Below are 12298 nucleotides of genomic sequence, written 5' to 3'. Positions count from 1 at the left end.
ACCTGCCAGGCGGTGAGAAGTCATGACCAAATACAGTCATTCTGCAGAACGTCTTTCCCTTCAGACTCTGATGCCAACTGCTGCTCAGACTCTGATTGGTTTTTTAGCACGACTGAGATTCAGAGTTTGATGGACTGAAACCATAACATTTCCTGTGTTGGATCTTAATTTCCAGCATTGCATAATCTGAAATACACTAGAGTGAAATCAAGGTAACTTCACATCAGATGGTATATTAAGCATTCTAAACAAATATACATGTAATGATGATAATCGAAAATAAAGTTAATGAGTTTTATTTGTGCTTCTCTGCAGGAAACAGCTTGTTGATGCAACATCACAGCTGAGCTCCTGGATGGTAAAATTCCCGAGCAGCACATGAATGCAGCATAATAATTTTGACCTGAGGCACAATCATTTTACTAAATGTTTTATTAGGAAATGTAAAAAAAAAATCCACAGTGAACTTTGAGACCAAATGCCAAAAATGAAACAGATGAGTTTTATGAAAAGTGGAACAAGTACTGGTATAAATAATCTGCACAAACTAACGAAAGGACAGACGTTCGCTGGACTTGTCTGCGTGGGAAACTGTCCGCTGCACAGGTGAGACAGGTGTTTATTTGGGTCCGAAGTAGTCCACCACGCCGCTGCCTTTACGACCGTCGAAGAAGAAGAAGTTCCGGTGAGGAGCGTCTCTTTGGGACAGAGCCTGGAGGGACAGACAGGAAGTCAGTCTGGACAGCAAAGCCAGTATGAGGGTTTTTGACCTCTTCAGCTTCCAGTAACCAGTCAGACAGCGACGACTCTTCAATGCCACAAAACGTTTTAATCGTAACGGTGACTAAGCAAAAACGACCAACCAGTATGACCAGAAAGAACACTTTCAGTGCCAGTTTGCTGTTTTCCTACAGCACACACACCCACGGCGGCCTGTGTGTCGCAGCGGTTCAGTCCACGACGTGACTTCAGTTTTCTGATTGAAATCAGTCAGACTCACCCGGCCAGACGCAGGCGGCCAGTTACAGCAGGTTTCATCATAAAGACGCGCGCGCGCGCGCACGCGCACACACACACACACACACACACACACACACACACACACACACACACACACACACACACACACACACACACACACACACACACCTCAGCCTGAGGTCACGGCTCAGACCAAACTCTTATGTAACAGTGCTGGATGTGAAATCTTAATCAGGTCGTGCTGAAAAAAACCTTCTGCGTGTTTGTGTGTCATTAAAAAATGATTCTGTTTTGATCTGCGAGACAAATCTTAATGTTTCTAACGACCTCAGTCACCATCGAGTCTGTGCATCCAATCAGAGGAGAGGAAGGAGCTTAACGTACGACAGGACAGACGAAAACAATCGAACGTAAAGACTTTTAGTTATTATGTTTCAACAAAAGGCTGAAAAGGCTTCTGGCTGAAGTCCAGAAAACACAAAGTCCCTAAATTCAAAGGGACACACTTGGTGGTAAAACATGAGGCGTAACGTGTCGCTCGAGGTCTTCAGCAGCTTCAGCCTGAAGTACGGCTGATGCACCGATCAATAAAGGGTTTTAATTTCTTAAATCAGGATCTATGCATGCTGGCACGCAGTCCTGACCTCTGACTAACACTGAGCACAAAGATAAACGATAACAGGTCGATTATCCCGTTAACAAAGCCAGTTTTCAAGACGAAAGCATCAACTCACGATCTCCAGATATCGACTGATCAAGAAAATAAGCAGCCGCTCAGTCACTGTAGAAGCACAGCATGTGTTAGTGCAGCCATGTTTTCACTGGACTTCCTGCCATCCTCGTCCTTTATGCTGACATCGCTGGCTTTATTAAGCTGTCCCCTGGAGGACAGACATCTTTCCTCCTTCTGAGAGGCTGCTGCCAGCGTCACACTGCGCTTCGCCGTGGTCACAGTTAAAATCACTTCGACACACAGACGAGTCGCTGCCGCTTTCCTGAAGCCGACCCAGAAACCGGCCGAGCGGCCACCTGTCAGCTGACGGACCGGCCGTCCTCAACATCGACCACAGCGCTGGAGGACTGTCCGACGTCACAGCCGAGGACATGAACACATTCAGAGCGTTTCCCCAACTTACGACATTCCTGTGCTGCTTTCTGATGCTCACCTTGACAACTTCCTGTCCCAGGACTCCTCCCACCACAGCGCACACTGGAGACATCTCAGAGAAGCAGTAGCTGAGGACAAACAGTACAAGGAGACACGCAGCTCAGTGACTAAACAGAACGTGTGATGTTCAGCAGCTGACAGGCCGAGAAGGTTACAGGCTCCAGAAAAAAAAGTCCGTCTGGAGCGCCGCGTCTCTGCCAGCTGAGTCACGCGTCGCGCTGTCTGGCGACGCCGCCGTTCCTGCAGCGGCGGGGTCGGACTAAAGCAGGATGTTTGATCACAGTCAGAAATGGTGTTGTTTTGGTGACGTGCAGGTGAAAAGATGTCGAGATCAGTGTTATGTGTGGGCGGCTGTGGCTAAATCCTGGAGCATCTTGCTGTTTCAGGATCTCGTGTTGAATTAAAGACAGGTGAGGACGCTTCATACCTGATGAAGTCATCGCTCAGAAGGTCGGCGCTCACCGCCAAGGCCACAAGGACGTCATCACGGATCTGTCTCAGCAGCTGACTGTCTTCAGCAAAGGATTTTGGGTCGGGGTCACGACCTTTGTCTGTGCGGAACTTCAACAGAACTGAGGAGACGGAGGGAAGACAGAAGAGGGAGAAGCAGGAAGCAGGAGGAACGTGAGCGGCGGTTGACGAGCTGGAAACAAGTTTAAAGCGTTTAAAGCAATATGTTCCATTTATCTATTTCACTGCTGCCATTTCTAATTTCATCACGCTTTCATGAGACCTCCACGCTGAACTATCACCTCATGGAAAGACAACATCTCATCTCGCCTGCTGCTCCCTTTGAAACAGGATAAACCATCAACCATTTCATCCGATGTGGCCCACGCTTCCCCACATCAAATTAAGAGCGCGCACGCACGCACGCACGCACGCACGCACGCACGCACACATCAACGCCTGCGTACACCTGTGCGTGTACGCTAAGCAGGTATTAGAGCGTTTCCTGTGCCGGAGAGCCGGCTGAGGGCCTGGCGAAGGATTAGAAATCGAGCACTTTATTTGGTGGCGAGCAGTATTTCACACAGCAACTGACTTTTCCAACTGCAGCACACAGATGCACGCATCGACACCTCGCCCCCGCGCTTCCTGTTCGTCCATTAACTTAAACCACATGAGGAAGTCAAATCCTCCCACGGCCATTTCCACCAGCGTGGCACACCAAACACACACCGAGTCATTTTCACACCTCAGCTCTGCTCTTTATCAGCCAGGCTCTGCGAGAAGAAAGTTAGAGTCTGGCATCACAGACGGCCTCCGGGCAGGAAATCAGAGCTGAATTTCATAACAGCAGATAATAACGTGCACGTGGATGGAACGTAGATAGCATCTATAAACCTGCGTGTGCCAGTGACTCGGCTTCAGGGGGAGGGAAGTATTCAAGATGGACCTTTACACCGAAACCTGCCTGAAGGTCAAATACAGCAGACGAGATCTTTTTCCACATATTAAGAAACATCTGCACAGAGACGCTCACACAGCAGCTCTCAGCAGGACACATTTCATTCTTCATCTTCATCGTCCTCTGCCTCTGCTTCGTCCAAACACACGTTTCTCTTGTCTGCCAACATATCAAAAGAGCTAATTACACAGATGAGATACAGATGATAACACACACACACACACACACACACAGACACACACACACACACACACGTATCCGCCGCTCTGCTCACCCGACTGTTCCTCGTGAGACAGGAAGCAGTTGTAACAGAGGAAGAGCCACTTCCTCATCGCTCGCCCAAAACAACAACCGCTAGCTCCAATTATAGAAACAACGAAGGGATCATAACATGGCCTCCTGCCTCGCGTTCACTCAATAAAAAACAACAACCAGGCGGTGTTTCCACTCTGATATTAGCCTGAACGCATCGGACTGGAGCCAGGGCGAGGCTGCAGCGGGGAGGTGGGTTTCAGAGTGGGGGGTTATTAGACCAGAGCCCATGACGGCTAAAATTAAGCAGCCAAATGAGATGTTTAGTAAACTAATTCACCAGACGCCCACCATCACATGACGGCGTCGCGATGCTCGTTTCAGGGAGCTCTGCCGTGAGGAAAAGGCCAGAAACACACTCAACACACATGAAGCCAACACGTCCTCTCTGTCTTCCTGTCCTCACATATGAAAGACATCGAGGTGCGTTCATGCACACCTTCAGTCCTCACACCTGACTTCAGTCATCCTTCACGTCTGTCTATGACTTACGCTGCCTGGCTGCTTTAAACATGATCTGTCTGTAATAATGTTGTTATTCTAAACCGCTTTAGTTCTTAACTTTAGAAATGTGGAAGGATCTTTGTGACTTAGACCCTGTTGAGTGCTGTGCTGTTGTTTTTGTGTGTTTAATGAGGCGTGGGATGAGCTCTGTGTGAGAGCTGAACATGCAGCAGAGCTTTGTTTCCTTCACTATGTCTGATCTTTGCATCGTGCAGAAGTGGAGCTGAATCTTCTTCATCTTCTACATTTCTGCACAGAAACCAGTTTTTGTAAAGTGCAGCCATGTTCTGGCTGCTTCCTGTCCTCGTGTGCTTGTTGTCATGCAGAGTGGGAGTCGGGCTGTTCTCTGCTCTACGCTCAGTGCACATGACTGGCCATGGACAGCCTGTGATGGAAAGTAGCATGTCGCGTGTGGTGGTGGAGCAGGACCAGGTGACAGAGAGGGACAATAACAAGTCTACAGAGAGGGTCACCAGAGCCCGTAAATAACCCGAAAAACAGGAAGGACGTGTCAGATTTACTTTAGGTCAGGTCAGAACGTTCCTTTGGGCTGGCGCTTCCTACACAGGTCAGATTATTCAGGTGAAACTCAGCGGAACAACATTCGTTTTTCCATCAAATCGCTGACTGAATTTTACAAAAACTGAACGTATTTGTTCACTTCACTTCTTGGTGCAGGCGGACGTCCAACTCTTTGTCTTAGGGGGACATTTGTCAAACTGTTGGGACGTGATTTTCCGTCCCGTGCGATGATCATTACAGGCTAAATGACAGGCAGTGACTTTGCATGTTCATGCTACGTGTTTCAGTCTCGCTGCAGGGATCCTACGCATTTTCAGTTTCAGATTTCTAAACTTTTTTAGCCCTTTCAGGATTCTTTGTTGTATTTGATCAATTCTCTGTACGGAAATTCTGCGCTGCGTCTCGCCTCCTGCACAGAGACATCAGAAGGCCTCTCCGGCTGATTCAGCTCGGAGCTGTGTCAAACAGAAAATATCGTTTTAAAAAATGTTAGTTTCACTACAAATATGAATTCCTCATTAAAGCTTTAAAAGATTAAATCTCTTTTGTAATTTCATGGTGTAAAAATGATTAGACATTACATTTAAAGATTACGTTGCCACCAGTTCGAAGTCATCACCCCTAAAGAGCTGAACAATCACACTGTTTCCACCACATCACTACTGTTTGTTCATATTCATTATTCCTTGTTTATATTGTTTGGTTTGATATTTAATGTCCTTTTTACTGATGCCCTCTATGTTTGCTATCCACTTTTGCTGCTGTAATACCTGAAATTCCCCCACTGTGGGACTAATAAAGGTATATCTTATCTTTTAGAAAATCAGCTTTCTCGAGTTGCAGCGGTTCATTATCCTCCTCATCGTCGTCTGTGCTGACTCTATTTTCACTAAACTGTTTAAAATGCAAACATAAACCAGTGTCCATCAGCAGCTGTCCGAGCTCAAAGGATCTTAAACATCTGAAAATCAGTTATTATTTCTGACATAAGTCACGGAGGAAGCATCAGTTTCCACATCTACATGCAAACCGTGTACTTATACTTCAGACGTTCGGCTCTCAGTACCCTGAAGCAGGAAGTAGTCCACTGGAGTCCGCTTCAGACCCGCTTTGGCCTTCTCGCTCGTCCAGTCCACCTCCAGAGCCTCCTTCAGGGAGCAGAAACTGGCCGTCTGATTGGTGAGAGGTGAAAAACAGACTAGGTGAAGCAGTGGTGGGTTCATTCATTCTCTCCTCATTTGTCTGCTGCTCATTTGACTGGATGAAGCCACAGATTTGGATTTCACTGTATTTGTGATCATTAATCTAAACTTGCTCCAGCCTACAGGCAGCCATGTTTTTCACCAGCCAGCCTGCTGGCGTCCATCTGTCTGTCCTGAAAACACATCTTCACATGTGGTGGCTCTGCACACCAGGCGGGAGAATAAAACCACCTGGCTCGTCTCATCTACCTTTTTCACCATGGTGGTCTCGTTGGGGTCGATTCTGGCTTTCTTCACTTCTGGACCGTCGTTGGAGTTTTCAGCTGGTTTCACCAGCTTTGGTTTCTCCCTTTAAAGAGAGTGAAGAGAAAGATTTCCGACATCATCAGGAAGCACAACGCTCAACAGTCCATCATAAATCGAGCTCGTAAATAATTGTGCAGCTGAAAAAAACATAAATAAACAGAATGTGATAAACTGCGAATCCTTTCTGATGTAAAACAGGATAAACTCAATATACTTCATGTTTCAGCTCAACAGTTTGTGACTGCTCTGTTTTTATTTCTAACAGTCACAGTTCCTCATGTCAGAAGCTGAGGCTGCTCTGTGACCACGTTTTGAAATTTTAACATCACTTTTAAGAAGCGTGATAATATTTAAACACACGCTTTCACTGAAAACGTGTCTTTCAGTGTCTGTATGTAACGTCATAAACTGTTAGCATCAGTGAGCTAAAGGCTGTACCAACACTACAGCGCACAGCTGAGCGACACCTCCACCTTTGATACGAGACAAGACGCTTTCTGGGACTAATCTCTGCACTCTGGTGCAACACGGAGGCCAAACCTGAAAACTGTTTGCCTCTCATCCAAGAGGCTTCTTGTCACATGAGGCCAAATGTGAATAGTTGTTAAGAATCTTGGGAAGGGGTGAGCTGGCAGCACTGTGGGGATACGTGGTGTTGTAGACCTCCCCCCGTGTCTGTTTTTGGGGCCCTTCTTGGGCACTGGATGCCACAGGATTAACCTTCGCCTGCTATTTTTCTACTGCAGCGCTCTAAAGCAGCTCACACTCACTCAACGTAGTGGTGCTCCTGTCCCAGGTTGCAGAACATGTTGCCGTAGTAACCGTGGACGTCCCCACAGAAGACCTTGATGTTGCGCTGAGAGCAGAGCTGGTCGACCCGCACCATCAGGTCTCTGGAGCAGCCTGTCAGACACACCTGAGGGAGAAGAAGCACAGGGAGGCCGGTCAGAGGGCTGCCGGCAGGTCGGAGGGTGATCTGATCGATCGCTTTCAGAGAAGCACCTGAATGTGTGTGGTATTAATATGTCCAGCCTCTGTGACTGAGGATCCAAGGACATTCATGTATTGTTCAAAAAAGGATTTAATCCAACACAGATTGGGAAGCAAACAGTGTTTGTGAGGCTCCTTCCTGATGAGCCTTCACTGGTTTTAAAAAAGGACATCTCATCTGGTCTTTTTTGTTAAATGTCTGACATCCACGGCTCTGCGCGACGGGCAGCTGGAAACACTCCTTCACTGTTTGCACATTTGCATGTTCTCCAGCCACCTCTTGGCACCTCGTGTCTCTGAAACTGAACTCCCACAGTCTTGGTCTGTTGGGCACCTTCTCCTCCTCAAGCCGTTTTGTTTTTGTGCCATTATTGGCTCGTTTCCATTAACACTCAAACTGCTCGCAATAACAGAAAATATCAAACGATAACATTGTCTTCATTTAATCTCCAAAGCACAGACAGACATGTGTCAGGTCTTCTCAGCTCTTGGAGGAACATTAAGTGACTGAATGATGGTCAGCTGCCAAACTGACTGAGACACACCTTCAGCAGACGGTTCACCTCCCTGAGTAAACAGCCACGCAGGGCTGAGGCGTCAGTGACACAGTGTACCAGGGTAAAAGCAGGATGGGCTGATTTCTGACTGTAAACAACTGAACGGCGGGCTGGGTCCACCTTATCCTGCGGACCCAGTCCAGCACACCCAAAACACCCTCAGCTCGCTGATAAGACTGATGCCATCAGCCTCGCAGCAGCAGGCAGACCAGGGTCAAGGACCAGAGCTCCCAGTGAGGACGTGTGCGACCTTCTATCTGACCAGTCACACACATGCTCTCATCTTAAAGTCTTAAAAGGGGGGGGGGAGACCCCTCTTACAGGCTGCTGGATGCACATCAGCCATTAACAGACACCTTTTTCCCTCCCACCAATGATTCGTGAGCATTATTTGACCCGGAGCAGGAGCGTGATTACAGCACCAGAAAAACAAGGAAGTGATGGAAGGAGAAGAGGAAAGCTGAGCTGTTTCACCACAACAAATCCATTCCAGAGAAACAGAGAGGAGAAGCAGAAGAAGCCTGGACGTTCTGTCAGAAGCCGTGAAGGCTGTCGTCATGCCTGTCGTCATGTTATTCATGTGGTATTTTGCGACAGCGTCAGCAGCGGCTCGGCTGACTGCAGTCCAGATGGACAGCGTGAGGGTTTCTCCATCGTGCTCAGTAATGAGGCCTCTCATATGAAAACCGACCACGCTCCAGCCTCGCCGCTTTAATCGCCCTCCATCTTCCCGCTGAGCCACACACGGGTACATCCGTGGAAGCAGATAAAAGCGGTCTGCAGCAGAACGAGAGAGACCCCCCCCCTTTTCCCCATTTTCAACTTTATCTCAAGCTTCTTCAGTTGTCCCGCCTTCTCTTCTCCAACCCTTTCATCCTCCCTCCCTCCCTCCGTCCCACTAACATCTCCCCCATCCCTTCACTCTGTCCTACTTCCATCCTCCTCTGTCTTCCTCCCGTACCACTCTCCCTCCTCCTGACCTTCACTTAGCTCCCCCAGAGGGAGAAAAACTGCCGACATTCAGACACAACGGAGGGGGGACAAATCTGCTCTTTATCTGACTCTTTAACTCCCTTCTTCCGTTCAGCAGCGATAAAACTGACGTCCAGACGGAGGCACAGCCGCCTGTGCAGCAACTTTCATCATCTAACCTAGAGATTACGACCCCTAGAGAGGCGACTTACATCACAAACCAGGGGGAAGAAAGACAAAATTCAATCATTAACGCCACCTGAAGAGCAAAGTTAAGCTCATTACTGCAGTGACAGCACTTCACCTCCAGCTTCATGTATGGTGTGGTCTGCAGGCTACATCCAGTGGTCAGACTGAGTGACACGAGACTCACTTTACAGAGCTTTTGGAGAGGGAAAAGCAAGGTGAGCACAATAAAACAGTCTGCAAGAAAACACTGCAATAAGGTGGAGAATGAAGCAGAAGCAGAATAACGGACTGGAAACGAGTAACCGGACGGTGACGCCACATGGACAGTTAGAAAAACACATCGTACAGCAGAGAGAATGTGAGGAGGATCACTGACAAACATTTTTCACTTATCTTAAGTGCTCAGAGTGGATTATTTCTTTAATAACACCTTAATTTGGAATTTCGCCTTGCGGTTGCGGGACAAATAAAGGTATATTGAACTGAATTGAATATGTTCCAAGAAAAGACAGACTCACTGTACTTTTAAGAGAAATCATTCAGCTTCCCTCTTAAATCTTTTAGTTCGTAGTATGTTTGAACACAACGGTCCAGAATAAACTTTGATTTCTCCTCACCGCATCAAACTGCAGAAAGAAGTCATCTGGTTTGTCCTCGACTCTCCCGGGGTCTGCGTGGACCTCCACCATCGGGTTGAGGTTCTGCGCTCGCTCCAGCGAGGCCTGGGCTCGGTTCTTCCCCTGAGCCGTCACCGGAACCAGGAACTGAGCTCGACATGACTCCTCGGACACCTGGCCGACACAAACAGGGAAAGCAGAGCAGGGTGAGGACTGTGCTGCACCAGGCCCTCACACTCGACACGCTGAAATTTAGCCGGAGATCATTCACACTGTGCATCCAATGGATATTTACCTCTCCTGGAAATTCTGTTTCTTTCTTTAAAAGTGTATCTATTGTGTCATAGGACAGGGACAAAGAGGGTGATGCTATAAAATTAAATTCCATTTCAAAACGTGACATGAAGCCAGAAGAAAGCAGTTATTGCAAAGTTATCACAATAAAACGTCCAGTATGTGGTTTGGTGCCTCTGGCTGCTAAGACACAGGCGCCATCTAGTGGACACACGTAGAACTGCAAAGAGTAAAGTTGCCATCTACTATTTGATTATATTTATGGGCCCTGAATGCATCATGTAGACGTTTATTTGATGGCTGAAAACAAAGATTTTATATTTTGAAGCAGACGTCCAGTGTGTACGCGCTCGTGCTCGGATGAGGACAGGAAAAACACCTGAGCATGTGTACCTGTTCATGATCCAGCATAGTGAGTCCTTTAACTCCAGCCAGGATTAAGTTCTTGGCCACTTCTGCTCCCAGACCACCTAAACCCACCAGGAGCACACGGGACCCTCGCAACCTGTAAAGCAAACACGCAGACAACAAATCTGCTCAAGTACTTCTTCGTGTGTGTTTTTGAATGGGAGTTTGTGCTGTATGGTCTGTGTTTCTAACAAATCAGCAGATTAACCTCTATATGAAACGCTCTACCACCACATGCATTACAGAGACCATGTATGTTTTTTATACACAAACATGCAATCAGAATCACAATCTGCTTTATTGCACTCCGTGTGTGTGTGTGTGTGTTAAAGCGAGTCTACTGTTTGTTAACTTGCTTGCAACTTTCCCTTTCGTGATGGGGAAACTCAGTCAACCACTGGCCTCTTTCTCACTTCACCTCAGTTTGAGAAAAAAAAATCCAGGCGGCTGTAAAACCCCGCAGGACTACAGACAATATGAGGTCAATCCAAAGATACCGACCGATACACGTATGGATACTGTGCCTAATCCAATAATTAACATATCCAAACTGCTTGCAAATGGGGGGAAAAAAACTTGTTTAACACTTTGGTCAAAACCGGTGCAGCAAGAGTGCGACAATGCACACCTCCTGCTGTCGATTAGCCTGGCGAGCTAACTGACCTCTTCTGGGCATCTAGGCCCCACAATCGGATCTGGCGGTCGTACTGCGCCGCCTCCTCCTCGCTGATGACCGGGTCCTCCTTCTCAATCATATCGATCATTTCAATTCGTGCTAAACACGGGAAATAAGGCGTAAAGTAGCCTTCTTTTATGTCGCTGCAGATGTAAATGTTTCAAATACGGCGACGGTCCCGCTTAGGCGCGGAATGATGACGTCACCAGAGGAAACAATAGACGTTTTCTCTTTTTTTTATTTTCGCTATTGATTTATGAAAGCTTTATGATTTGATGATTTCTTCATTGATTTTTTGTATTAGCCATTTATTTGTCATCGTATTAGTTTTTTAAGTTATGCTATTGTTGTTTACAGGGCCTCGAGTCAATCCTAAAGAGGCTAGGTCGCTGTTACTGGCTTGTAATTCAAGAATCGACCAATACGTGCTCCACTGTAACTTTAAAATCCAGGTATTAATCTGATATTTTTTATTCTGCAACTGTTACCTTCATCCATTGACTGTTTAAAACACATAGTTTAGGGCATGAACGAGCGCCACGGCTGATGCGAGGGTACATGATGCCCTGGGTATTGTCTTTTACGAACAATTTCACAGCCATTTTTTTTTCAAGGTGCTTGTCATTTGCCGTCAGATAATAAATCAAGCTCTGACAGCTAAATGAACAGTTGATGTTTTTTTGATAAATAGCTGTAAAATTCGATTTAGGGTACCCACCTACTTTACATGGGTCCCGTCTTGGCAGCAGATTGTATTTGGTCAGGAGTACAGGACACTGCCTTGGCCAGCATGTGTGTATATTTCCTGTTACAACAGCTCAAACCTAGTATGACACATTTGTTTACCCTATAAATCTGTCAATAAGGTCCCATTTTTGCTTTTGTATTTTTGGGTTATGTAGTCTTTTCCCCAAATTCTCATTCCCCGGCATGCCAAATTAACGTAACTATAGCATTTTATAAGAGAGGTACCTATTCACTGAAGTCCTAAAAGCAAACCTGCATATGTATTTCAGCATAACCCCTTACAGAGGGTTGATTTGGCCAGGATGTCTAACCTGACATGAAGTTTGCTCAGTCCTGTTGAATTTGTTCATTTGACTTATTTTTACATATAGAAGACCACACACCCAACAACATAAGTTTATTTGGTAAACAACTGGTGTCTCGTCAAACGAATCTCGTATTA

General features: G+C 46.7%; 1 protein-coding gene across 1 annotated transcript; it reads right to left on the bottom strand.

Annotated features, from left to right (window-relative positions):
• Positions 1-414: 414 nt before the first annotated feature.
• Positions 415-11300, bottom strand: sae1 (SUMO1 activating enzyme subunit 1). Its single transcript, XM_070970144.1, has 9 exons — positions 11097-11300; positions 10419-10530; positions 9732-9905; positions 7177-7322; positions 6350-6449; positions 5965-6070; positions 2577-2721; positions 2148-2217; positions 415-712 (listed from the first exon to the last, which is right to left on the bottom strand). Exons 1-9 carry the CDS (start codon positions 11195-11197, stop codon positions 620-622), a joined length of 1047 nt encoding a protein of 348 aa, XP_070826245.1. The 5' UTR covers positions 11198-11300; the 3' UTR covers positions 415-619.
• Between the last annotated feature and the right edge of the window lie 998 nt (positions 11301-12298).

This window comes from Chaetodon trifascialis, chromosome 9 (assembly GCF_039877785.1).
Source record: "Chaetodon trifascialis isolate fChaTrf1 chromosome 9, fChaTrf1.hap1, whole genome shotgun sequence".
Classification (NCBI taxonomy): Eukaryota; Metazoa; Chordata; class Actinopteri; order Chaetodontiformes; family Chaetodontidae; genus Chaetodon; species Chaetodon trifascialis.
This window is presented reverse-complemented; position numbering and strand designations above follow the sequence as displayed.

Coding starts and splice junctions, on each gene's coding strand:
- sae1 (XM_070970144.1), bottom strand. CDS start 11,197: ATGATCGATATGATTGAGAAGGAGGACCCGGTCATCAGCGAGGAGGAG. Junction 2,722..5,964: donor GGACTACTTCCTGCTTCAGG/GTACTGAGAGCC, acceptor CCGTCTCCTCAG/TTCTGTTGAAGTTCCGCACA. Junction 713..2,147: donor TGGGACAGGAAGTTGTCAAG/GTGAGCATCAGA, acceptor CTGTCCCTCCAG/GCTCTGTCCCAAAGAGACGC.